The sequence below is a fragment of the Ceratotherium simum genome, chromosome 13 (genome assembly GCF_057802395.1).
Source record: "Ceratotherium simum simum isolate JZ-2026a chromosome 13, ASM5780239v1, whole genome shotgun sequence".
Lineage (NCBI taxonomy): Eukaryota > Metazoa > Chordata > Mammalia > Perissodactyla > Rhinocerotidae > Ceratotherium > Ceratotherium simum.
This window is the reverse complement of record NC_141912.1, coordinates 55835025-55862570: the sequence shown is the minus strand read 5'-3', so window position 1 is coordinate 55862570 and position 27546 is coordinate 55835025. Positions and strand designations below refer to the sequence as shown.

Sequence of the window (27546 nt, the reverse complement as noted above, 5' to 3'; positions counted from 1 at the left end):
CCTGTGTCCTGGTCAGGAAATAGGTAAGTGCTGAGGGAACGGGGGAAACAGAAATAGTTTAGTATGTAGACAGAGAGGCCACGGGGTGCCAGAACTGTATAGAAGATGGCAGTGGGTGTAGGGTGGCAAACTCTAGCAGCTGCTGCCCACAGAACTCCCAAAGGACCTGGAAGGATGGGCAGTACCTCAACAGTGACACTACTGGACACCTAGCAACCAGGCAGGAAAGTCAGAACCTCAGCAGAAGACCAGCTATCCCTCCCCAGAGGCTGGAAGGCTATGTAAGACTCCTGAAAACCTGGAGCACTTGCCAGGAAAAAAATGAAAGTGGGGAGGATAAGAATCAAGCATCCACTGAGGCTTAAATCCTGAAGTGACTGAAATTACACTGATAGCTCAAAGGGACTTTTAAAAACTAGGACGCTCTAACTGTAGTTCACTGTGAATGGACAAGGTTAAGCTTTTTTTTTTTTTCTTATCAAGCAGGGATGGAGAATTGAAAGCCAGATGAGATCTGTTGTAGAAAATACAATTACATTTTTATATGATTTGTAATGTATATATTCAACCTCACTCCTTATTTTATAAACATAAAAATATATGTATCAGTGTGTACATTTCATTATTATATCTATGTGTGTATGTGAAATATATAATATACATAATGGTAATGAAAATTATTATCATATGTGGCCAAGTAACTAATGTATTCACATTAAATATGTAAACTGTAAAGAAAAAAATGATGGATTTGATTAAATAGAAATGAAGGATTTTTTTTAAAAAACTGAAGAATGCCTATTGAGATCATAGTTCTATGGAGAGTAATTGGGAAGAAATTAGAATGTATGGTCTAGTTCTTGCCACTTTTAACAACTTCTACAAGAAATAAATGAAATCAAGCAAAAGCTAATCCATTTGTAAGCATCAATGGAAGACATAAAGTTAACAGACAAATACCAGATTGGGAGAAGATATTTGCAAAATCTAAAACCACAAGACTAATTTCTAAAATAGATAAGGTATTTGTGCAAATCAATAAGAATAGAATAGAAAACCCCCCAGAATAGACTAAGACACCCAACAGAAAAGATAAGAACCCAATAGAAAAATGGGCAGTGCAGTGACTGCTGGCTATCTGCAGGTATTTGTTCTCCCATTCTTCTGCAGTAATAGATTTTAGCTGGGCAGGTAGCTGTCAGCTAAAGATTACATTTCCCAGACTCCCTTGCAGCTCAGCGTGGCTATGTGACTAAGTTTCTGCCAATAAAATATGAGTACAAGCCATGTGTACCACTACTGGATCATGATCTTAAAAGGAATGGGCATGCCTTCTCCTGCCCGTATTCTCCTTTTTCTGTTGGCAGAGAAGAAGGCCCGATGGGGGGAGCTGGATTAGTCACCTTAGACCCAGAGATAGAGGCTGTATGTTGAGGAAGGTAGATCAACAAGATAAGAGAGATCCTCAACTTTGACGGGCTGCCATTGCAACCCTGGACTGCTCTTGCTATTATGTGAAAGGGAAATAAACTTCCATCTTATCTAATCCACTGTTATACTGGGTCTTTGTTACAGCTTTTGCAACATACATGATAACTAATGCAGATTTTGGCACCCAGAAGCAGGATCTCCCAAACTTGACATTTGTTTGAGTTACTTAGAGGACAGGTTGTGGGCAGAAAGACCACAGGTACGACATGCTGGAAAGCCACTGACTGACTCCTGTTAGCTCTTGGTGACACATTTGGTAAAACTGTCAGATGGAAGGCAGACCATGTGCTTACTGAGCCTGGAAAAAGAAAGAATGTTGGTGTGTATCAGCAACTGCTTGTCGGTGCTAGCCAGTTTGCAGAGATGGAAGGTTTTCTCTTTCCATCTGCATTTAGAATGCAGCCTGCAATCTAAGTTGACTGAGAGTCCAGTAATGTTAAATCTTCAAGGTTTGAAAAAGCCAATTATGTACTTCTACATCTAAATAGCAGGAGGTAAGACTGTGACCTCCAGGCTTTCTCAAGAGCTTCTCTTTAAGTGTTCTCTGCTGGATATTGAGATGGGTCCCAGTAGTAAGCGTCAGATTCAGTGTGTTGCCTTCAAGCTTTTTGTTTCATACGGCCACTAGGTAACTGCCATAAGTTGGAGAGAAAAGAGGCTGAGCACAGATGCCACAATAAAAGAGAAGAGTTGTCAGGCTTCTTTATGACCAAATAAGATCGCTGGCTGTAGTTACTTGCAATGGAACCAAAGAGAAATAAACAATTTGGAAAGCTATTACGTTTTTGAGGAAAACAAATTGCTAAAGAAATCAATACTGGCCTGCAAGAGCACGTGACTATTTTACCCCTCTAGGAATCACTGGGCCCCCCAAACCTGCACCAGCAAATTGAAGCAAGATATCATTTTCTCCCATCAATTGCTGAAAATATGAAATACGGATATAAATGCTAAGCATTGGTAGGGAAGTACAAATATAGGAACCATTCCTGCACTGCTGCTGGGCAGGTAGACTGATGTGGACATTCTGGAAAGCAATCTTATAGTATTTAGTCAAATGAACTAGAAATAAACATATAACTTATAAGCCATAAATTACCCTCCTATGTGTTTATTCCAGGGAAATTCTCACACTGTGTCTTAAAAGGACATGCATGAGAATATTTATTTTGTCATGATTTGTAGTAGCAAGATGCTGGTGTTCATCACTGGAGGAGAGGATAATAAAATATGGTGCTATGCAGTAGTTAGACACAATGGATCAGATGTATAATAGCAATATAGATAGATGTCAAAACAGTGCTGACAGAAAAATCAGAAACAGATTGAGGTGTATATTATGATACCAACATACTACTAAATGATGTCTCCATAAAGTTGTACAGTGCAGTGTGATCTGTAAAAAGAAGAAGATTGGGGGCCGGCCGGTGGTGCAAGCTGTTAAGCGTGTGTGCTCCGCTGTGGCGGCCCAGGGTTCGCCGGTTCGGATCCTGGGCGCACACCGACACACTGCTTGTCAAGCCATGCTGTGGCGGCGTCCCATATAAAGTGGAGGAAGATGGGCACGGATGTTAGCCCAGGGCCAGTCTTCCTCAGCAAAAAAGAGGAAGATTGGCAGATGTTAGCACAGGGCTGGTCCTCTTCACAAAAAAAAAAAAAAAAAAAAAAGAAGAAGAGGATTGGAAACAAGCCATATCTGTCATAGGAGACTGGTTAAATAAAGAACAGTATATACACACAGTGGAATAATATGGAGCTGCGAAAGAGAAAATTCTCTATATACTAGTGGAAAGATCTTCAAAATACATCAAGAAAAAAGCAAAATACAAAGGAACATATCTGAAAAGTTACTTTTTGTCAAAAGAGGGGATGAGAATATCTACATTCATATTTGCTTTATTTTAACAAAGAAGCACTAGCAGGATAAATAAGAAAGCAATAAACTTGGTTACCTGTAGTAGGTGGGTGGGAGGTGGGAACAGGGTGGATGCAAGACAGGGATGAGAAGGAGACTTTTCACTGTTTACCTTATAAAATATATATATATCTATAGCAGACTTGATTTTTTTTATTACTCAAGAAAGCCTCATTTTTAAATTTACCTTTCTGATTCAGTGCTTGTGCCTTCAACACTTTCACAACGATATTCTGCTCCTCAAGAAGCAAAGCACGCTTGATCCTGTCACAGACACGTTTAGCACCCATGGAACCACCGTGGGCACTGCTGATGTGTTTTTGTCTTTTAGACAACCTCATAAGAACTTTAGGTCTCACAGCACGAATTCCTTAAAGTCGGCCTGGGCACACTCCACATGCAGATTTTGGTGCTTTCCCAACTTTCTTGGTATAATGGTATAAAATAATTCTATTACCAGGGGTTCAGAATAGCCTATTTTGTTAGAAGCCGTATTGTAGGCTAGCCTGTGACAATATGCCAAATCCTGGACCAATCTGAATGCCTCTAGACACCGTCCCCAGAAGATTAAAAAATATTTTAAACCATGAGAATGCGTAGTATGTATTTAAAAAATTAACTAAGAAGACATGCCCATAAAACACTACATATATTACAAAGACACACAAATAAAAAGATACAGAATAAACACATTGATAGGTTGTCCAGAGTGCAGGAGGAGAATGGGAGTGGGGAATTCAGATCAAAAAGGAATAAATGAATAAATAAAAATAGGAGAGAGGCCCTGACCAAACCAGTGATGAAGATAGCCCACAAACTGGAGTCAAAAAAGAAAAAGCAAAAGAAAATCTTAAAGAAGAGGTATTCCAGTGTCTCCAGTGCTTGTTGAGAGGAAAACATATTTTATGACAGTTTGCTGATCTTTAATTTCCCAGAATTTCAAGGAAAGTTTGAACAATGGCATAATTGGCCACACTTAAATAGAAGCAGGTGAAATGTCTTTTGAGTATGTTTCTAACTCAACTTGTTCAACATTAAAAAGAGAATATGAAATTTTATTCTCTCAGTTGAATAAAGAATTGAAGGGAAAAGTAAATTAATAGAAGAAGGGAAAGCACTAATAAATTAGGAAAGGAATTATGGGATTATGGTGGAGCTAGATCATAAAATTATATCAAGGTAACAGAACACCCACCTGTCCTTTATCCATGTCACTATTTGCATTCTCTGAGTCCATTGTCTCCGTCCTTTTCCTCTTCCCTGTTCTGAGAGCTTGGGTATCGGTAATTTCATCTGTTTGCAAGATCTTCTGCATTTTCTCAATTAGTTACCAAAGGTTTTCTGAAATTGTAGGAGGAGGGAATGCCCATGTAGATGATGCTATTCTTGATGTAGCTCAAAAGTTAATGTTTTTCCTTATAAAACAAAAACAAAAAAAAGGGATACATAATATATTTACAACTGTATGTTTCATAAGGGCACTAGCCACTCAAGTAAACTACTTTCACTAAACCTTCCTATCATTCTTTCTGCCACTGACCAACTTAGTACACATTTTCATTTGATTCAAAAAGTCTTTCAATTTCATCATCATCACAAGGATGTCATGTTTCCATGGTGTGATATGCACTGAATTGTCACTTATAAAATCAAATAGTGTAAAATGTTTCCATCTTCACAATTTTTTTCTTGTCAATCAGTTATGAGGAGTCTAAAAAACAAAGTAGAAACATTATAAATTTATGCAAACTATTTTAGAGGACTGAAATTATATATCTTTAGGAAAAAGACATTAATAATGATAGATCTCATCAGGAACAAAATATTCCAAGGGAGATCAATAAGAATTGCTTAAAAGTTTTTGTTTTTTCTGAAAACTCTAAAGTTTTGAGATGGAAGATTTTCCTTAGTGTAAACTTAGGAATTGTACCATAAAGAATGGGAAAAAATATCTAAAATGCAATAATACATTTCATAAAAATTTTAAGGGATAATCATTTTTCTTTTTCTTTTCTTTTTTTTTTTTTTGTGAGGAAGATCAGCCCTGAGCTAACATCCAAGCCAATCCTCCTCTTTTTGCTGAGGAAGACTGGCCCTGAGCTAACATCTATTGCTAATCCTCCTCCTGTTTTTTCCCCCTTTTCTCTCCGAAGCCCCAGTAGATAGTTGTATGTCATAGTTGCACATCCTTCTAGTTGCTATATGTGGGATGGAGCCTCAGCACGGCCAGACAAGCGGTGCGTTGGTGTGCGCCCGGGATCTGAACCCGGGCAGCCAGTAGCAGAGCACGTGCGCTTAACCGCTAAGCCACGAGGCCGGCCCCCAGGGATAATCATTTTTCAAAATCTGATAAAGCAGATGATAGTTCTTGGGTAGAATAGGGTTGAAATGATCAAATTTAACTTTTGCTATATACACATGATGCAGCTGATTTGGTCTTAGCATCTGTATTACTTGCATATATTGGTTTGCTTTCATAAAAAGATATTTAATTATATATAATAAAACTTTAACTATAGAAAGGAATGAGCTTAAAGGGACTTCAAGAAATATGTGGACTGTTGAGCAGAAGGTAACGTATGTTCCTTTGCAAATTAGACTAAGTAATTCCTTTAGAAAATATAGTTCTTTTACCTGTTTTAAGAGAAACTCATTATTCTCTACTCCAAGCATAAAATAATATTTGGGATGGTCTTGCCAATATTGCTCATGTGACTCTTCAAAAACTTACTTTAGGTTTTCAAATACATGAATAGTACTTGAGCTAACGCCTGGGACTGGTCTGCCATATCTGACTCATAAACATCAGAGATCTTATCTAGTATCAAGCTTTAGTAATAATTTCAAAGCTACAAGCAATCAAGAGGCACAGGCAGAGTAGGGAGAGGTCTAGGACATCCTGCTGGCTTTGTGGGTTCTTCCTTCTGTGGAAATTAATAAAAGAAACCTTAACTAAATTGGAATGGGGAAGGCCTGTAGGGGGAGCTCTCATGCTCTATCACAGGACGTCCATGACACCAAACAGGAAGAGGCTAGATGTTTGCGTCTTCCACGGGGAGTAAAACTACTTTACTACTGAAGGAAGACTTCTCTCCCCACCTGGCAACAGTCCAGCCAATGAGAAGCCATTGACACCCTGAACTGTTACTTTCCCTCAATGGACTTTCATCTAGAACAGCCCTCCTTATTTCCCCCCTTTCTCTATAAAAGCAGCTCCCCTCCTTTGTTTTCTAGATTTGCCTGTGGTTTGCTATAGCATGCACATCCCAAATTGCAATTCTTTTGGCTAGTCCCGAATAAACTCGTTTTGAGGATAAAATACCAAGCAAATTTGCTTTTTAAGTTGACACTTCTCACATCATATAGGTACTCCACAGTTTAGGATAATAGCTGAGGTCTCTAAATGAAGTTTGAGGGTCACCTCACATAGTGAGGGGTGTTTAAGTTATGACATCTCCATTTTATACCTCAGAGTTGTATAGCATGCATGACCTTCTCTAAGGAGTTATAAATCCATAGATTCTCGGTATGTGTGTCAAAAGCAGTCCTAAATCAGGGATATACAATTAAGAGCACTCCACAGATTAAAAACTCCACTCCTAGCAAATATCATTAGTCTACTTACCCAGAGCAAGGTTGACAAACATTTTCTGTAAAGGGTCAGATAGTAAATATTTTAGGCTTTGTAAGCCAAGAGGCAAAATTGAGGATATTATGTAGGTACGTATAATATATATAGGTGTATAGAAATATATATATATATAGGTATATATATAGGTAGCTAGAGAGAAAATAAACTTTCACAAAATTTTTATTCATAAAATTGAAAATAGACTAATAATAATTGAGTACAATTTTTTGTAAGACAAGTCTACTAACGAGAATGGAATTAAAAGCAAAATAACATCTTGTTTAATTGGGGTTCAAAAGTGTTCCCTACATCAAAATCAATTGCAAATGCTCATTGTTAATGCTAACCTGCAATGAGATTTTACGTATTTCATCTTTGAAAATGTTTCATACTGAGATACTGTCATATACTGATATTAATCCATGACCTTATAATTTTATTAATTGAGATAATCACATAACATAAAAATTACCATTTTAACCATTTTAAGTGCATGTTCAGTGGTTTTTTAGTATATTCACAACATCGTACAACCATCGCCAAAAGAGTCCACACCTCCCAATATGAGCTTATAATTTTTTTTAAATTTTATTTATTCATTTATTTTTTCCCCCAAAGCCCCAGTAGATAGTTGTATGTCATAGCTGCACATCCTTCTAGTTGCTGTATGTGGGATGTGGCCTCAGCATGGCCGGAGAAGCGGTGCGTCGGTGCGCGCCCGGGATCCGAACCCGGGCCGCCAGCAGCGGAGCGCATGCATGTAACCGCTAAGCCGCGGGGCCGGCCCTGCGCTTATAATTTTAATTGAGCATATTCATCTCTTAGTAGACTTTTATAGAATTCTGTTAAATTTTTTTGATATCCCCTTTTAGTGTGCTATTACATTGCAGATTAATTACTTCCAATTAAAAGTTAGGTGGAAGCTCTTCACCTGCACAGTTGAATGTATTTTGAAATATAGAAATTTCCTTTGCATTTGCATTGAAGTCTGAAAGAAAGTGCTGGAACTGTAATTTGAACTTGAACAATATATCCAGTGCAAATCTGAGTAGGGATGAACATCTCATTTCTTGTTTTAACTTTTGACAGCAGGGGAAGTGTATAAAGCAGGTTGATATTACTTATGAGCCACACATTAGTTATTATTGAAATGACTTTACCTCAGTGAAAGTTTTGCATGTAAGTACTTGTTTGGTCTTATAATTTTTTCTCATAATTTGTTAATGAAGTCACTAAGAAACATCAAGTCTGCAGCAAAAGCCAATTTTCACAGCCATTCATTGTTCCATAAGAGCAGTTGAGGGCAGTTCTCATAAAAATTACAGTCTTGGCTCCAAGCTCAAACATTTGCAGTGAAACTTCACCACTGCTGAGTTATCAAAAATGCTGTACAGCAGGGCAAGTTAGAATATTCAAATTCTATTTCTGAAAATATTCATGGAACTGATGGTGGTCAAGTCCACAAGAATGAAGTTCACCATTGACTCTACTGGTTCAATAATACATGATATTTTAAGAAATTGCCAAGGTGATCTTAAAATTTATAAGGAAATGCCAGAGATTCAGAATGGCTAAAACAATCTTGAAAAAGAAACTTGGAAAACTCACCCTTCCCAATTTCAAACCTTACTACAAAGCTACAGTAATCAAGACAGTGTGGTAGTGGCATAAGGATAGACATATAAATCATTGGAATAGAATTGAGATAAATAATAAACCTTTATATCTATGGTCAATTGATTTTTGACAAGGATGACAATTAAATGAGGAAAGAAAGGTCTTCACAGATGGTGCTGGAACAACTGAATAGTCATATGCAAAAGAATGAATCCTACTTCACACTCTACACACAAATTAACTCAAAATTTACATTTAGACCATAGATCTAAATGTAAGAACTAAAACTATAAACTCTTAGAAGAAAACATACAAGTAAATTTTGTGACTTTGGGTTAGGCAATGATTTTAAAGATATGACAACAAAAACATTATTTTCACGAATGATACTATCAAGAAAGTAAAAAGACAACCCACATACTGGAAGAAAATATTTGAAAATAGATCTCATAAGGGACTTGTATACAGGATATATAAAGAACACTTACAACACAATAATAAAAAGACAATCCAATCTTTTAAATGGGCAAAGGATTTAAACAAAAAAGATATACTCCAGAGAAGACATACAAATAGCCAACAAGCACATGAAAAGATGCTCAACATCACTATTCACTACAGAAGTGTACATAAAAACTATGATGAGATGCCACTTCATATCCACTAAGATGGCTATAATAAAAAAAGACAGAAAATAACAAGTGTTGGTAAAGATGTGGGGAATTTGGAACGCTTATACATTGCTGGTGGGATTGTAAAATGGTGCAGGCATTTTGGAAAACAGTCTGGCAGTTCCTCAAAAAGTTAAACATTGAGTCACCATATGACACATTCCACTCCTAAGTATCTACCCAAGAGAAATGAAAACATATATCCATACAAAAACTTGTACACAAATGTTCATAGGAGTATTATTCATAATAGCTAAAAAGTGGAAAAACCCAAATGTCTATCCATTCATGAATAGATAAATAAACTGTAGTATATGCCTACAGTGAAATACTATTCAGCAATGAGAAGAAATGAAGTTCTGATACATGCTACAGCATGAATGAGCCTTGAAATGTTACGCTAAGTGGAAGACACTAGTCACAGAAGACCATACATTGTGTGATTCCATTTATACGAAATGTCAAGAATAGTCAAATTTATAGAGACAAAAAACAGATTAGTGGTTTCTTAGGGATGAGAGGTTGTTTGGGTGTGGGGGGAGGAATGACTGCTAATGGGTATAGGGTTTCTTTTAGAGGGGACACAAATGTTTTTTAAAAATTGGATTGTGGTGATGGTTACACAACCCTGTGAATATACAAAAAAACATTGAATTGTATACTCCAAATGGGTGAATTGCATGGTATATGAATAATATTTCAATAAACTATTTAAAAATATAATAGGTTCAAATATTTTCTGCAAAGTATCTACTGATGAATAGTAAAATGAATAACTGTAGGCTTTAAACACCTTATATTTTCACAAGTTCTGTAAATTTGTCCAACAGCATTTTTGGCTCCACACGCATTTTACCACCATCAGTTGTAACACATCTTAGTAGATTCCACCTCAGGTTGTACTGAATTACTGTTTTCTCAACTTTGAAGATATTCTCTCACCTACTTGTTTCACAAAGACTATTTATAGAGGTTAATTCGTCAGTCACTCTAAACTCAGCAATTACTCCCCAAATAAACAAGAGCTCAGCAGTATCAGTAACATCTGTTGACTCACCAAGAGCCAAGAAAAACTCAGTCATTTGCCTTGTTTTTTAATTGATTATTATGTTGCTCCCAATATCCTCAATTCTTTGAGCAACTGTTTTAGCTGAAAGGCTAATAGTCTTAAGTAAGTTAATTTTTTTCCTGGGCACATGTCTTGAGCTTACTGCAACCAAGCAGGATTTAATTAACTCACTATCGGTAAATGGCTTTCCTTGCTTGGCTAACAAATGAACCACTCAGAAACTTATGTTGGTTGCAGACTTGTTTTCATATTTTATTTTTGTGGAGAAATTCTGCTGTGATGAGGTATTTCATTTTAAATTTTCTAATTTTTCTGACTGTTGCTGTCCTGTGAGTTGCAAATATCGTGATGAGTGCTTGGTTTGGTGATGTTGACCTGTATCGTGTTCTTTTAGCACAGCTAGAGTGTCACTGTATAATAAACGCAATGCTTTGCCACCTAATTTGATAACAAAATAATCCACGCTCCACTCTGCTTTAAAAGCTCTAAGTCCAGTTTTCTCTTGTTTTGACATGATTGCCATGTAATAAAAAAATAAAATACAATGCCATGGTATGACAATAGGCATGACACTAAAACACTGTCAAGTTTTTATAGCTGCATCCCTGTAATTTGTGCTGCACTGAGAAGCAGTGCAAAGCGATGAGACTGCCCCAGAGGGTCTCTGTCCCAACTGCTCCACTCTGCATGAAAGCAGCCACAGGCAATATGGAAACACAGAAGTGTGGATGTGTTCCAATAAAACTTTATTTATGGACACTGAAACTTGAATTTTACATAATTTTCACATATCATGATATGTTATTCTGATATTGATTTTTTTCAACTACTGAAAACTGTAAAAAATATTCTTAGCTTACAGGCTGTACGAAAACAGTTGGCAGGCAGATGAGCAGTAATTTGCTGAACCCTTACCGAAGGACTCAGTTATCATATTTAAAAGGAGTTTAAACTGTATCATCTGCTTTCTTTTCTTTCGTCTTCCTTTCTTTTCCTAGAGAGCAGGCCAGCTGCTTTAACTTTCTCCCCAGGGCCTTACTTCACTGCACATTGTTACTAATAAATTGAGAACACTACTTGAGAGACACAATATATAGCCTGTAAGATCCTACAGCAAATTGTTATTATTTGATAATACGGAATTTTGCCAGATTTAATGGATAGGAACCTGTTAAGTATGATTTGGTGATGGTGACATATGCCAGAGTCCTGGTTCACAGGGGTTGCTGGTTGGGGAGGGGGAATGCGGAGGTATTGTTTAACGGGTGTAGAGTTTTAGTTTTGCAAGACGAAAAGAGTTCTGGAGATGGATGGCGGTGATGGCTGCACCACACTGTGAGTGTACTTTATGTCCTTGAACTGTACACTTAAAAATGGTTAAATGGTAAATTTTATGAGATGTGTTTTTACCACAATAAAAAAAATGGGAAAAAAATTAGTTTATGAAAAGATAGTTTTTGTAACACCCTTAACTGTACTAAAAATTTCTCCTGCAGATATGATTTGGTTGAAGAGCAAATCCTCAAACACACAATTTAATCAAGATCAACTAGAATGGACATCAGACCTCTTTTAGAATGACTACTGTTCAGTGGATTCCAGTCCGTTATACTAACATCCACAGACACGTGATTCAATGTATATGTTACTACCTGTCAATTAGCAAATTCAGAAGGGATATTAGGAGTATAGCTATATATTAAACACTACTCGTTCCTGATAGTAAAAAATTCACCATGTAGTTATCTGCCCTCTTTATTTTTTATTTTTATTTTTTGCCAACAGAAAGCATTTCATTAATTCCCCAGATAGTTGTAGGGGGTGAGACTGAACATAACCACAGCCATGAGAACACCCAAGACATGTGGGTGGATGAATAATATAAGCCAATGGCTTTCAATCTTTTTATTGACTGCAGCTCACAGGTAAATATATGTTTATGTTTTGATCCACAAAACACACAGACAAAAAACTAAAACAAAATTTCACGAAATACTCACCCTTACTACATATGACACACTCTCTCAGTTTCTATTCTATCTCCTGTATTTTATTTCATTTTTAAAAATGCTGGTCACAGCACATTAAACTGATTTCATAACTCACTAATAGGTTATAATTCACAGTTTGAAAAACAATGTTCTAAACAACATCCAAATTATTAAAAACAGTATCTAAGAAATAAAACATAGAGAAAGGGTAACTAATGAAAGCAAATGAAGTTGCTAAAAATATAAATTCTTAATGCATTTAGGTTTACTTTAATAAATCAATGATACAATTAATGCAGGAATTCAAAAATGCAAAAGCCACGTCTGAAAGTCTAAGAAACAAAAGCCACCAAACTTAAGGAAACCAAATGAATGTCAAAATATAGTTCAGCTGTCTCAGCTGCTTTTGGATTTAAATATAAGTTCTCTATTATGAATCAAATAAAAATTGTGAAAGGCAAGTACAGCAGCACAATAAAAATTAAGCCCCCTTTCACAATTTTCAAAAGTTTGTGATTGTTTTCTATACATATCAGTTTTGTAATGTATAGTAATAAAACGTTCCTTGCAGTACTCGGGTCAGAATATGAACTGAAGACTTCCCTTTAAATGGGTTCTAAAGTGCCAGGAAAATAGTGCCAATGTAATTCTAAATATTCAGTGGCTGTTTTAATGTTCTCTGTGAAATGGACTACTACTAGTTTCAGCCTATTTCTAACAAGGTGGGACAGGGGGGAGGGAGATGTCCATATTATTTTTTAAAAATTATGTATATACTAGAGGAAGAGAAATCAAGATCAGAATGGCTCTAATGATTGGGTGCCTTCTCCTGCAGTACCCACAGCACTCTGCTGAGCAAAGCAAGCTCTTGGATGGCTTTCTCATCAAAGTGTTCCTGACTCTGGGATAGAAATTACTAGGTTTTACCAATGTCCATCAGGGAGCATTTCAACTCACTCTTTTTACTCCCTCCATTTCCAAATGACATCAAACACATTTTCAATTTCCAAGTTGTTCCACTAATATCTCAATTAAAAAGACAACCAATATACTTTAGGATGGCTCAACAATGCTGCCAAACTGTGATCGAATTATAGTCATGTGAACATAATGATGTTTCTGTCAACGATGGACCACATATATGATGGTGGCCCCATAAGATTACTACCATATAACCTAGGTGTGTGGTAGGCTATACCATCTAGATTTGTGTAACTTCTGTAGAGGAGGAAGAAATTTTCCTCTACCTTTCTAGGTTCTTCTAGCTGGTCTAAGAATTAAATTGACGTGAGACAGACCAATAGGAGAAAAACAAAAATTTAATAACACGTATACATGGGAGAAACCCAGGAAAACCAAGTAACTCACCAAAATGGCCACAGCCCTCACCTTAAATATCATCCTTAGATAAAGACAAAGAAGATGTTGGGGCTGGGGAGAGTCAGGGACTTCAAAGGGAAGGAAGGCAATTCACAGGTAGAGGAAAAGGAATAAACAGTTGGAAAACAGTGTTTGGCCAACAAAGAAACAGAAGCACACAGAGGGGAGCCCAACAAACAGGCTTTTCTAGGTCCCTCCCTGTCTACCACCTAGTTCGTGTGATGCTAAGATGACAGCTCGCCTCCTGAGACAAGTTTTTTCCTGAACTCTTTTAGGCAGTTAAGGGGGAGGTAATAAGGAAAAGTTTCTGAGTCTTTTGTTTCTTAAAAATAATCAGCCTAAAATAATCCTCATGTTAAAGAGACATTTTGGGGGGCCAGATTTTGTTCCCCTTCAGAACACTCTGTGATGTTTTCACAATGATAAACTGCCTAACGACGCGGCTCTCTGATGTATCCCTGTCGTTTGTGCCTGTACTTAGACTGGTTTGGAGACTATGCATGAGTCTAAGAAATGTTAAGTATGTCTGAGAGACTACAGACCTGAATCATTTTCAACTTTCCATGATGGGAAAGGAAAGAAAAACATTCCTATCTGGCTGGAGTTTGTGGATGTAATTTTGCTGGAGCTAATTTAGCTAACAAGCAGTGATATCATGCATTGTCATGTATGTAACCTGTATCTAGGAAAGGACATCATTTAGCTCCATATACTGCCCTATGTGACCTCCTCAGATCTTTCCACTCTTGTCTCCTTCACTTAATAAGGATAAAAATATAGCTAGCCTTTATTAAGTGCTTACTATATATAAGGTACAGTTCTGAGACTGTAACCTGTACTAACTCATTTAATTATCACAGTCGCTCTCTGGGGTAGGTACAGTTATTATTCATACTTTACAAATGAGGGATCTGGGGTCCCCAGTGGACCCTGGCAACCACTCCCAGTTGCTAACCCATAGGCAGGCTACAGAAGGACTCTGGAGTCAGAGCTTGGAAACTAATCATCAAGTCAGCTTTGCAACAGACTCTGTCAATTCCAGTAACTAAGTTTTTGCTTTCTTTGCTTGACTAAGTCCCTTACAGGGCTCTCCTTGCCTAAGTTTCTGCCTGTAGTCTCTTCCCCCAGAGCCTGAAGTCTTGAACTGCTCACCAAGTTCTTCTTAGGACTGCAGTCCTGTTCAGACATGAGTGCGGGAGATCCTCTCTTTGCTCCTCCAGACCCCTTCTCCAGTCATCTCTGTTCTGCTCCCTAAGCCTGGAGGTTGACCTGATTGGGCTCCCTTGCCCTGTTTCCAGCTGGGTTCAGCCAAGGGGGTGTCCGGGCAGGAGATCAGAGGGAGGGAGGACAGTGAGTTAGGAGACTTTATCCTCCTGGCTCCTTTTTCCCTCTCCCTTTGAGTCTAGAGCTGGTAACATTTCCACTATGACGCCCCCTGACACACGGCACTGTTCCTAATGGTTTCCCTCTACCTGGCTGCTATGGTCTGAATGTGTCTCCCCTCAAATCCATATGTTGAAATCCTAACCCTCAAAGGTGACAGTATCAGGTGGTGGGAACTTTGGGAACTGATTAGGTCATGATGGGGGAGCCCTCATGAATGGGATTAGTGCTATCATCAGAGGCTCCAGAGAGACCCTCAGCCCCTTCCACCATGCGAGGACGCAGCGAGAAGTCAGCAGTCTGAAGCCTGAAAGAGGGCCTTCGCCAGAATCCAACCATGCTGGCACCCTGATCTGGACTTCCAGCCTCCAGAACTGTGAGAAGTAAACTTCTGTTTATAAGCTACTCAGTCTCTGGTATTTTGTTACAGTAGCCCGAACAGACTAAGACCCCAGCCACACACGTTAGCTTCATCATCTGTACCAGAATCTCTCTGTTGCTCCTGATCTGGCAAGAGAGGCAGGTGGTCAATGACCCAGCCTCTGTCTTCTCTGTAATTAGACAGTGTGACTGGCTTACTTTCATCTTGATGTGTTCAGGGAGACTTCTATGGCAGAGAGGTAATAGCACAGAAATCAGGCCGGCAACGGTGGAAGACAACCTTCACTTGCTCCACAGTGTCACTTATCCCCATCAATTGTCTAAGAAAAGCCTGCAGCCACGAATGCAATGGCTGAAAGAGTGCACAAGAAAGTATATGCAGACTCAGAGAGACTCTGGACAGGTCTTCCTATGGTTCTAGGGCCTCTAAAATCTTTTCTAAGAAATCCCAGTTTCTGTGAGTATTTTCTCCTTGCAGACTCTTCTGTCACCACCTTTCCCGTCCCCTCCCCAACCTCCCTGATGTTTACATGCCTTCTCCCCATTTATCAGAAACACAGACGCAGAGTTAAGCCTAAGGAAGCATAAGAATCAATTAACAGTTCTATTTTAGGATAACTGTAAGTCATGTAAATCATCTTCCACTTCACATTTTTTGGATTAATGTAGAACATTCTATTCATCTTGAAAGTTGAGAGCAAGATGAGGTCATTATGCTTTTTGCTTTAAGTAGTCATATTCTAGAACATGAACACATTTAGACCAATTTTTAAAATTCATAAAATGTAATAATTCTGATGCAAGAATCAATGCCTATGCATAAAAATCAGGAGTGATTCAACTTTCAAATATTAATCTATCTTACCACTATAACATGAAAGGACAAGTTAATTTCTCTTTGAAATATTTACCCTGTTATACCCTATATTAATATCATATATTAATGAAATAACTGGTTAACATTTACCAATGTCTCTATTAATTTTGTACTTTTATAGTCTCAGAAATTTAGGTCTAAACATAATCAATGTGCTGAATCACATATTTACTTAATAAATCATCTTAAGTGATTTGCCCTCTAATCTACTACCAATAATTTTCTCTTCTTGCTCTAATATTCTTTCATACTACGTTGAAGCAATATTAAAATAAAAAAAAAACAATGATCAGCTACATTTCACATTTTTATCAAGTTATTTCTCTACCTCCTACATATAGGTCATTAGAAAAATATATTTATATATGAGTGACAGTACTTTTCTATCAGTAAATTCATAGAATAATAACATGGAAGGGAATGTAAGAGGCCATTTTCTCTCTGTTACCTGTGTTGCCAAGCCTGGCAGCTGTAGGGCAAGTCAGAACTGAGAAGCTAGTTAAGGGTAGAGAATGCACATACTGATCAAAGAAAGAAGCCCAAGAAAATGGAATGGATCTATGTAATCCAGCTGAGGCCCAGGAAGTTATATAAAAGCAAGGAAGGATAGATGGGTATAGTGAGTTCAAAGTATGGAAGCCAACCTCAAGGTTCAGGAGTGTCAAAGACAGAGGAACAGGGGACTCAGCAGTGGTGGTATTTGGCGACAAGGTTGTGAGCCTGTGATTCTTGAGTAGATTCTATTTGGAGAAATTGCTCAAACAGCAGGAGGAGACAGAACCTCAGGCCAACATACATCCTGTTCACAGGAAGATGGGAAGGGTAAACTTCTCCTTCCACCAAGGCATAGAAAACTTAGTGAAATATATACATATATTTTTTTTGTAGAGGCAAAGTCTTGCTATGTAGTTAGTTCGAGATAGTCTTCCAGTCTGAATCTCTTCCAAATATATTAGATGATGAACCAGGGTCACATAACTGGTTACAAACACAGGCTGTAAAACCAAACTGTCTGGATCCATAACTCTAGATCCAATATTTACCACTCATGTGACATTTCTGTGCCTCTGTTTCCCCATCTGTGAAATGGTGACAATTACAGTACCCCATTATGAGTTGATATGTTAGGTGTAGTATTTTTATTAACTGAAGAAAATAGACCCAGATCTTCCTCATACAAGCTTAGATCAAAATGGGGGGTATCAAGAAGCATAGTTAATTAACCCGGATGCCTATGATGCTATATTAGACAAACCTCTATCTTACTTAAAAATATAAAAAAAAATTATTAGAGCTATCCCTTTTATAAAGGACAGCCAGGTGGTCTCCAAGAGAGGCCTTTTTCCAAAGTGGGCATCTGCCTGGCCTCCCAAGCTTGTTTAGCTTCCTGGGGGTGCTGGGTTGAATATACCCAAGTGATAATGACGGGGGCATGGCAATGAAATCGTAAGAGTGGATGTATAATTTTTTTAAATAAAAGGAGTCTTGTTGGACTGAAGGATTAGAGGAGGTGATCCAAAGGAGAGGACCAGCTCTCTTGTGTGCCAGGAAACAGCCGATATAAGCTGGGGTGTCGGGCTGGCCCTCATTCGCCTGGGCAGGGGTAGCCTAAGGACAGTCATAAAAGAGGAAGGATAGCTGCCCAGCAAACCCCAGCTGAGAGGAGTTCCTTTAGGGGAGGGGCTGCGGAGGGGGAGGCCGTGCAAACGTAAAGCAGGCAACAGAAATTGCATGGTTTTTGGAGTGCTGGAGAATCCTTACATCACTTGCTTGCTGTGTGATCTTGGGGGAATTCCTTACATCTCTGTGTCCCAGGGTCCTCATCTATGAAACAGGGATAAGAGTAGGACCTACCCACAGTTGCTGTGAGGATTAAATGAGCAAATGGATGTAAAGCATTTAGCAGAAGCTTGGCAGAGAGTATATACGCAACTACTAAAAACAATGAGATTGTCCACACCAAGGTAAGAGGAAGCCCAGGACATGTTGTCCCATGCCCTTTGGGAGAGGGGGAGAGGAGAATCATGATTGTACCAAGCAACTCCCAGGGTGCTGCTGGTGCCCTTTAACGCAGGCACTAAGACCTAGACTTCAACAGCTCAGCAGATGGTAGACCACCAATTAGTGTAGCAGGGGGTCTAGTCTTGCAGTCTTGCAGTGTCTTCTCAAGGTGGATTCCTGCCTCATTACAAACAGCCACACAACGAAATTGTGCCCAGAATAGTGCATGCTAGGCCCAGAGAGGTCTGAGGGATTTAGGGCATGGTGTTGGTTCAAAGTCTGTCTCCGTGTGGAATGCACGAAGGTTGTGCCACCAGATGCCTCACAGCCCGGAGGGTCAGAATGGAACTTGGAGGACACCCCTGGAAACTGGACCTGCTCACCGGAGTGAGCAAGTCACATGATGACATAACCAGCCTCATGCTGTGACAGAATGAGAGAATGATTTGATACTGAATTCAGAAACCTTGGATTTGTACAGTTCTCTGTGGATTTGTACAGTTCTGATGATTCTCTTTTTTTGGTAATAACTCCTTAAAAATCTGATGAAAACTACGGATCATGTCCCCCAAAAGAGACCCACTTTTTACTTATCATTTCAGATCCCTAGAACCTGTCTATGAATTCCAGGTTAAGAACTCCTCCAGCACAGATAGGACCAGGAAGAATAGGCTTTAGGTTTTTGATTTTCTTCTTTGAAACTTAAACTCTACTATATTCTAATTTAGTGTTTGTTGTTGTTTCTCTGTTTGACTCCACAAAGCATTTGGGGCTACAAAAACATTTTAAGATGTAGTTTTCTTTCTGTTCCTAGATCCAAGGGATGTCATTACACTGGGATAATTTCAATAATCTCTGGAACTGTGTGTTTTTGAAACATCTTTTACTAATCATTAGTTACTCATCACAATTCTCCATCCTTCTTAGTACACTTGCTACCTCTGTTCCCTTAGTGACATTATCCTTTCAGGCTATCAGCACGCTGATGCGTCTGCATACAAATATATTAGCACAAAATATTTAATGCAAAAGTTCCCAAAGAATTATTGTAATAAATGGAGAAAATTTAGCTATTAAATGTTGCTGTCGTTTTATGAAGGCAATCTGAAATTTAATTCATAAACATCAGTTAATTAAGATTTTACTCATCTTATAACGTATTTACTATGCAACTATAAACCTCCTACTTTTTCTTTTTTCACTTAAGAATGTAGAAATGCTTGTAACTTATATAGCAACTCTTATCTTGGATCTAGAAGCAATAACTTCAGCTTTCAAACTTGCTTTGTAAATTGCCCATTCTTAGAAATGGTGGAAATATTTTACACCATCTGAATAATAATGAACAATGCTGCTCAGTGATTTATAACTCTGAGATCTTTATAATTTGATTTATGAACAGCTCTCAAATTTTCCATCGGCAGTTCATACAACTATGAGTAAATTTTCTGGCCCAATGACTCAGTATCTTGCTGCATGACTAAGCCCACACTCACTGTGGAACCTATATAAATGAATTCTATTTGCTTGTGGATAGTAAATGATTACTTTCCAAAAACTGTCTGCAAAGCATTATAGAATAAATGAATTCAATTATATTGACGTTTTTAAACTCCCAAACTCAGCAGACTTTTTAGAGAAATACGTATGTTCACAAAATAGAACATTTTTTTCCCCCACAACATTATCATGGATTCTACAACCCATAGGACAACAAATCCTAATTAGGCTCTAAAATTCTAAAATGTTAAAAGAACAATTTGGAATGATTCCATGTGAAACATTTCCTCTTACAAGGATGCCTTTAAAGTTATCTTTAAAGTTTTTACTATGGTAAAATGAATATAAAGTCTTTCCCAGGGAATATTTGCTGAAAATATTTGATATTACTACAAATAACAATTTTTTTTCCTTCAAAAATTCAAAATTTAAAAAGACAATAGTGATCCATCCACATGATGGTTCCCCTAATTCTGGTGGCTGGAAATCGCTTCCTAGACTACATTAGATGATGTAAGTTCTTCCAGATGATGTAGCTCCTTTCCCTTCCAATACAAGAACATGCATATTGTTGACACAGGTCCTGGTCTCAGATTGTCATGAAAACCATTTGGGAATAAACAGCCCACACAGCACATTTCCTCAGATTCCTCTCATGCCATTTAATTCTGAAAGTAAAAAACTTCACCTAGGAACAAGTACCAGTCCCTAAATCAGTATAATTTATTTCTAATAATTTATTGCTAGAGCCATTTTTATCTAAACAAAAAGTTTAGGTAAAATACTTCAATGTAATATTTCAATGTAATGTCCTTGTGTGATTACCAGTTGGGTAACTTACTCACTTCCATATAGGGTTGTAATAAAAACTTACAGACAACCTGGGCTAATTTCCAAGGCATTCCTTATCTTTCCCTAAAAAATCATTCTTTGAGTCTGAGCCTGAGTAGCCAAGGCTGGTGGGGAGGAGACCACGGGCAGGGAGCCATCAGGATTAGTCAGGGTCAGTTTTAACTCTGCAGAATCAAAAGCAGCCTGAGAGCAGAAAGAACCAGTCTGGAGGACTCAAGGAATGTTAAAACAAATAGCCAAACCACAAATGCCCAGAAGAATGCTGTCTTCTCTCCTCTTCGACTCTTAATTTCTCTCCCACTGCTGGCTTCATCTCCAAAGTTCCCTACAAACTTGTTCAAGTACCCCATCCTGACAAAAGGACCTTTATTGGCCTTTACTTGGGCTTTAACTGCATTTCTACTCATCCCTTTTAGAGTTAAATTTCTCCGAAGATTGTAGACAAGGGCTCTCTCCTCTTCTTTACCTCCCACTCCCTCTTCGACCCATTAACGTCCCACTACAATGAATCAGTCCTCTGGAAGGTTTTCAGAGGTCTCCTAGTCACCAGTCCTCCATCTTTGTCCTCTTTAACCTCCCATTTGTGCAACTGTTCTAGCAAGCCACTCAGCTGGAACACCTCCCACTTGGCTTCCACAGTCTTGCCTTCTGCTCTCCTTCTCTAAACCACAGATGGAAGCCATCTCCAGAGTTCTGATTCCAGTTCTCTCTCTAGTTTCTCTTCTTTAGTCATTTCATCCGTTTCCATGACTTCAACTATAATTTATGACGATGACTTCCAGTCCACCTCTGGCTCTGACCTCTCCACCCACATTTCACGAGTTTTCTGGATAATTTCACATGGATGTCTTTCTGACACCTCCACCTCAATGCGAGTAACACTCAGTTTGTCATCTTCTCCTTCAAAACTGTTCCTCTCCCCTAGCTCAAAACTTGAGTCATCTTCCATTCCTCCCTCTCCCTCAGTTGGTTGCTACACAGCTTAGGGTAGAGCCGTCTCTTCTTCCTGACATTTCAGCCTGATCCATAAATTAGGAATTTGTGTCACAACTTCCTACCTACCTCTAGGGAGGTACTGCAGAAGATGTTTCTGCCATTTCATTAAAGCCCCTTACTCACTCTTATCATTGGGAGGTGGAACGACTTAGTGATGAGGGAAACTGGGGGGGGACTGCCAGCTTCTAATGGGCAGGGCTGATGTATAAAAGGTCCCTTCTCACACGCGGTCCTGCCTCTTGCTCACTCATGCTGCATGCCCTGTGGATTGGAGAGTGTCAGGCTCTTTTATCCTCTGGTCTCCAGGTAAGAAGCAGTACAAGTACGGTTCCTTCCTGACCTAGTGCTGGGAAGGCCTACGGTTCTTTATCTGTGACTGAGTGGGCACGCTGAGTCAAAGAAAAAGGAATAAGATGCCCCATTTTGGCCTTGGGTCTAAGCCATGTTCTTCAATCTGACTTTACCCTGAATAAAGTTAATATTTTAATTTCCTTTGGTTCCTTGTGTGTGTTCTCAATTTGGTTAAGAATCTAAAGGGAAGAAGGGCTGCATGACGGATCTTCTAGACACCTGATACAAAACTCTCAACTATTTTTCCCAACTCATTTGTCTTCTCTTGGGTGACAGTGCTAACTCGCCATCATAAAAAGTCAAAATTATATATACTTTTCCATTTTGATTTTTCATTTCTTAGTATGAAAGATTTGGCCATGGGCCTTCCTCCTCCATTTCTAAACCCAAACTTTAAATTTTTTTGTGACTTTGATACAATGTCAATTATTCATTTTTAATGAAAACCTAGCAGAAAGAAAAGGTATGAATTCTACTAAATTAACTTCCAAAAAGAATTGATTGGCTGATTTAATATTTATTGAATTCTGCAATGCAGTAGGCATCATAGAAACACACAGAAAGAAGCAATTAATAACATGCCATTATTTGGAGAAGGAAATGATAAATTAGCAACAAAAATCAGAAAATAACAATGGAACCTAAATATGAAATTCTTTCAATGATTTGTTTTGCTTATTATTAGTATCCTTGAGATAACTGATGCAAAGAACAGGCATGAATGCATCTAAAAAGAAATATCTATAATTCTACTGCATGGCAGTTAAGCATTTGCCTGCCAAGAGAGATAAACAATGTTCTTGTGTGCACTTGAAACTTATAAATGGCTGCAGCAAGACTTTGGGTGATAACAATTGTGCTAAAGTAATAGCTCAGAAAACCATAATTGCTACTTAGTTGCTTTTTGTTGTTAAAAATGCAGAGTTTGGGGCAAATTGGTTACTATGCTGTGTTTGTGGTCTTAGACATGTTTCAAGGATATTTAGGCCATTTCAGCTCCCTCATAAATTTTAGTCATTGAGAATTAGAAAGTAAAGATGATCTTCCTAAATTATATTAGTCATTTCTCCCAATGTCTGCAAAAGGTTAATTCAGTTTTGTTGTTTTAAATTATTCCACCGGGCCACTGTGAGTCGATGCGGTAAAGAATTCTTCCTTTCCTGATGTGCCACACACTGCAGGCTCTAAGGATTCTCTTTAATAACCCCTGCACAAGCGACAGGAATACAGTCTCTCACTGCAGTGGGCTGCGGTACCAGGAAACCTCTGAGCACTGTGCACAAGATGCAGTGCTACCTGTCTGCCCTCAGTGCCAGGGACCTATGAAGCCTATCCTGACTTGTAGCGCAGCCTACCTTCTGACATTCAACATTCCCACTTTATAAGTGGCGTCTGCAAGCAAGGTCCCTGCATCTTCAACCCAAAACAACCAACTAAGATGCAACATGTCAACGACTTGAATGTTTCTTTTGTTTCAGGAAACAAGTTGTACAGAAGAAAACTTCATCCATTGTTTCTGAATCTGGCGTTTAAGGTGCATTAGGCAATGCCTTTCTGAGTCTCCTTTAACACTGACACACAGTAATATGTTAAAGGCCTGAAGAACATCAATGGTTAAGCTTTGATGCCGAGCTGTACAGTTGATTTTGTATAGTTAGAAAGCAACACTCATCTTGAGATCCTGCAAGCAAATAACAAAACTTAAGTATTGTCATCGATTCTCTGCTTCTCAAAATATGACAAATTACTTTATGACACAAGTGCTTCAGTTTCTTAAATACTCCAAAGTAAGAGTCCACCTTAGTAGTTATCAGAAACTCCAAAACGCAGTAATGTGTTACCTTGTCACCATAATCGCAGTTTCCTTATGCGAGTAAATAAAACAAAACAAACAAAACAGCCCCACACAGGGAAAGCCAGCATTGCCCCGGGAGCAGCCTAACGCTGTAGGGTACCGGCCGGCCGGCCAAGGCCGCAAGATGCGGCAGACTGCAGCAGGCGCGCGGCTTCCCGGCCAGGCGGCCCTGGCCGTCCGCAGAAAGGCGCACTGCAGCGCTCCCGCCATACCTTCCGCTCTGGCGTTGCACCAGCGACCACTGTAACGCCTCCCGGCCATCAACTCTACTATACTTTTTGCTGGTTATGAAGAAATGCGAGGGAGACAAGAGGGAGTGTGTGCATTCGAAGTGTGACAAAGCATTCTTTCCTCGTACTCCCTAAAAAATTTCTTCTCAAAATATTTACAAGCCAACCCCCAAATTCCTTCATCTGCCAGTTCCCTAAATCTGAACGAGTCAAGGTTTCACGGTAAACGCAGCGATACAAGAGGTCGAAAGTGCCCATGTCTCGGCTGCGAAACAGCACCAAGTTTGCGGGTGGACCAGTTCACGTCTGCAGAGCCGAGCGTCCTATTGGGGAGCGCTCCCAGTTTACAGGGGCTTGGAGACGGGTGGGCCTCCCAGCCTGGAGGACCCCCATTCCCAGGGAAGGCCCTTCCCGGTGTTCACGGTTCAGCGTGCGAGGAACCCCCCCGCAAGCAATAGCTCACCCGGCTGCATCTTCCAAAGCCCCGACCTCGGGGCGGGGCGCGGGGAGGTGGGAGGTTGGGGATACACCGCCTGGAGGCTCCCGCCAGCGCCTTACGGTTTTCCCCCCGGCTCCTGGGCGCCCCCTGACGCCGGGCTGCCCCGCAATTCGGCCAAGGGAGGCTGGAAAGGTGGAAGCCCCAGGTGTCGGGGCGCGGAGAGGCGCCCGGCCCGCGCACCCGCGGACGGCGCGGACGGGCGGGCGGCCCCGCGGGTGGGCGCTGGGCGCTCAGGCCCGAGCGCAGCCCGTGGCCGCCGCCGGAGCCGCCGCAGCCATGTCCGCGCGCCCGCGCCGCCGCAGCCCGGCCGTGATGTCATCCACCGAGCCCCCGCCGCGGCGCCCCATTCCGCCCCCCGCGGCCGCCCCCGCCGCCGCCGCCCGGGCGCCGCGGCCCCGCCCCGCCCCACGTGCGCCCGACTCCGGGATGCTGAGGCCGGCGGCGGCCGCGGGACGATGCGCGGGGCCCAGGTGGCCTCCGCGGCAGCGCTGCTCCACCCCGCCCGCCGCGTCCCCGGCGGGGCTGCGCCCAGGGGCTGCGCACAGACGGGGGCGGGGGCCGTGGGGAGGGAGGGGGTGGCTCCCCGCCGCCAAGTCCCTGCCTCGTCGCCGTCTGCTGAGTCATGGCCAGCGCTCCCCGCAGCCCGGATCACTCTTTTAGCGCGGGTGGCGCGGGGTGCGCAGCCATTGGGCTGGGCGCAGGGCCGCGAGCGCCGGGCATGACGCGCTGAGCCGCGCTCGCCCGTGCCCGCCGCTCCGGCGTGCGCCCCGCGCGGGTGCCTGTGCCGCCGCCCTCCAGCCCCGCCGCCGAGCCGCCCCCGCCTCGCCCGCACCATGATCGCCGCGGCGTTCCTCGTCCTGCTGAGACCCTACAGCATCCAATGTGCCCTCTTCCTCTTGTTGCTTCTGCTGGGCACCATCGCCACCATCGTCTTCTTCTGCTGCTGGCACCGCAATCTCCAGAAAGGGAGGCATCCGATGAAATCGGTCTTTTCGGGTCGTTCAAGGAGCCGAGGTAAGACACGCCGCGACGGGCTTCCTCGGGCTCGGATGGAGGTTAAGCGGATTTGGAGAGTGAAGCGCGGCTCGCTCCCGTCTGCGCTGCCGCCCCTGCGCCCTCGTTGCCCGCTCCCCAAGCTGATGCGTTTGTGTATTTAACGTCCCTTGGCCTTTTTGCCCTCACCCTCTTCCTCCAGTCTCCCGGGTCGGGATAACCACGGCGATGCAGAGAGCAGGGAGGGGAGGAAGGGGTACAAATTCTTAGTGTCAGTTTCCTAAAGCCCGAAGGGTAATTGAGCAGAGTCCCGGGCTGCGGCAGCCTTCCGTCACCCCTCCATCGCTGGAGCTTAGGGGAGGAAAGTAAGGCGTGGAGAGTTCGGGGCTCCCCAACTACGCCAGAACTTTCCCCGAAACTTCTCGCGGAGAAATCACCTAGAGACTGATGGCCTAGTAACTTCCCTGCCCTACAGGGTGTCCCCACTGAATTCAAGGCGTCTGGAATGTGCCTTCCCGACCCTTGTCCCCCAGGTGAGTCACTAGTGACTCGGCAGGTGAAGAACAAGGAGTTAAATGAAGTCTCGTTTTTCTCTTTTCTCCCCAGATGCTGTTATGAGATCTCACCACGTTCGTTCTGAGGTAATTTATTTAGCGCGCACGCTCAAGGTCAGAAGAAGTTCTCTTTCCTGAGTACCAATATTAATCATAGGCGCGTTAAGGAACCAGTAGGGCATTGAATGGCGAGCATGCTGCCCCCAAGCCGAAAGTGACGTTTCTTTTTAAGCGATTCCCCAACATTAGTGCCCAGCGAACGGTTTTAGCAAATTTCTTGTATTGTGTCGCCGCTGCACTAGAAGGGGAGTGACAGCCCCTAAGAGCGCTAGACACCTTAGGAAACTTAGTCACCGGGTGGATCTCAGTTTCGTTTACAGTCTGCAGCTTGCCGGTGGGAGCTTTCTGGGTGCTGTCAGCTGGCTGTGGTTGTTCACTTGGATATGCAACAAAGAGGAGAGCTTTTAGGAAGTCAGTGCAGAGAAATTGGATCCGTATGCATTTCATTTTAGACTTTCAAGGTTACCTTCCTGTTCACTCATAAAGCTCTCCATGTTTTATTGAGGCCATCTGATGATTTTTGCAAAGTGATTGTGGTAGTGATGCGGCTTTATCTGATCATATGTGTTAGTCTCTCCTCTTAGAATTGGACCATCCCTCTGAGCGGGTGACCTGGGGGCAGTGATGAGGTGGGACTGCTGTAGGTCCAGCTCCACTGAAGATAGAACAGCACACAAAACACAGCTCTCCCTGACCCCAGCATTCCTTTATGAGTTTCCAGGCCCACCCCCACTTAGTTTGAGATAATTTTCCCTCTTTTTGGAGAGTTGCATACAGCTGGGCTTGGAGGTTACTGGTACCAATGCTTGATGCGGTTTACTCATCTTAGCAAAGACTTCATAGTTAGACACCCTCCGTTTACTTGCCATTTACCTGAGAAGTTATTTCACATTTCATTTCACTGGTTAATCGGATGTTTTATTGCACCGTAGACGTTTTATTGGGCTCTGGTTGCTTGAAAGCTTTAACTGCATTATTATAACATCATTATAATGTTGCACAATGAGTAATTCTATTGCATGCACCCTGGAGGGTGAGGACTCTGTGCTCAATTTAGGATGCTTAAGAGAATAAATTAACCAGTCAGATAATCAGAGGTTCCATTCCTTGGTTTGTGCTAACTGGCTGTGCGGTGCTGGGAAACTCGCCTAACTTCTCAGCACCTCAGTTTCCCTGTCTATGAGATAGGACCAATACTACCTTGCAGGGTTGTAGTGGGAGGGCGGGTTTACAAGTAATTATGTAAAAA

General features: G+C 41.0%; 2 protein-coding genes and 1 pseudogene across 12 annotated transcripts in view; 1 reads left to right on the top strand and 2 right to left on the bottom strand.

Moving 5' to 3' along the window:
* Positions 1 to 24913, bottom strand: part of BEND6 (BEN domain containing 6) — a 50237-nt gene extending 25324 nt beyond the window's left edge. For all 3 annotated transcript variants that reach the window (XR_015554165.1, XM_087438758.1, XM_014782587.2), the window contains exons 1-2: positions 24655 to 24913; positions 4602 to 4821 (exon numbers count right to left, since the gene is read on the bottom strand). Coding sequence is in view for 2 of the 3 variants with exons in the window: in XM_087438758.1 (XP_087294884.1) it covers positions 4602 to 4721 (120 nt within the window). In the remaining variant the exon portion in view is untranslated. The remainder of the gene's footprint in view (positions 1 to 4601; positions 4822 to 24654) is intronic.
* On the bottom strand, positions 3520 to 4043 carry LOC106800856 (large ribosomal subunit protein eL34 pseudogene; annotated as a pseudogene).
* A 417-nt stretch (positions 24914 to 25330) lies between the features above and the next one.
* The window catches only part of DST (dystonin), a 432349-nt gene continuing 430133 nt past the window's right edge, over positions 25331 to 27546 (top strand). For 2 of the 9 annotated variants that reach the window (XM_087438755.1, XM_087438744.1), the window contains exons 1-2: positions 25366 to 25704; positions 26290 to 26324. In XM_087438755.1, the coding sequence (XP_087294881.1) occupies positions 25524 to 25704; positions 26290 to 26324 (216 nt within the window). In that variant the 5' untranslated portion in view covers positions 25366 to 25523. Of the gene's footprint in view, positions 25705 to 26289; positions 26325 to 27546 lie in introns of all 9 variants that reach the window. The other 7 variants (XM_087438750.1, XM_087438739.1, XM_087438737.1 and 4 more) reach the window with 7 other exon arrangements.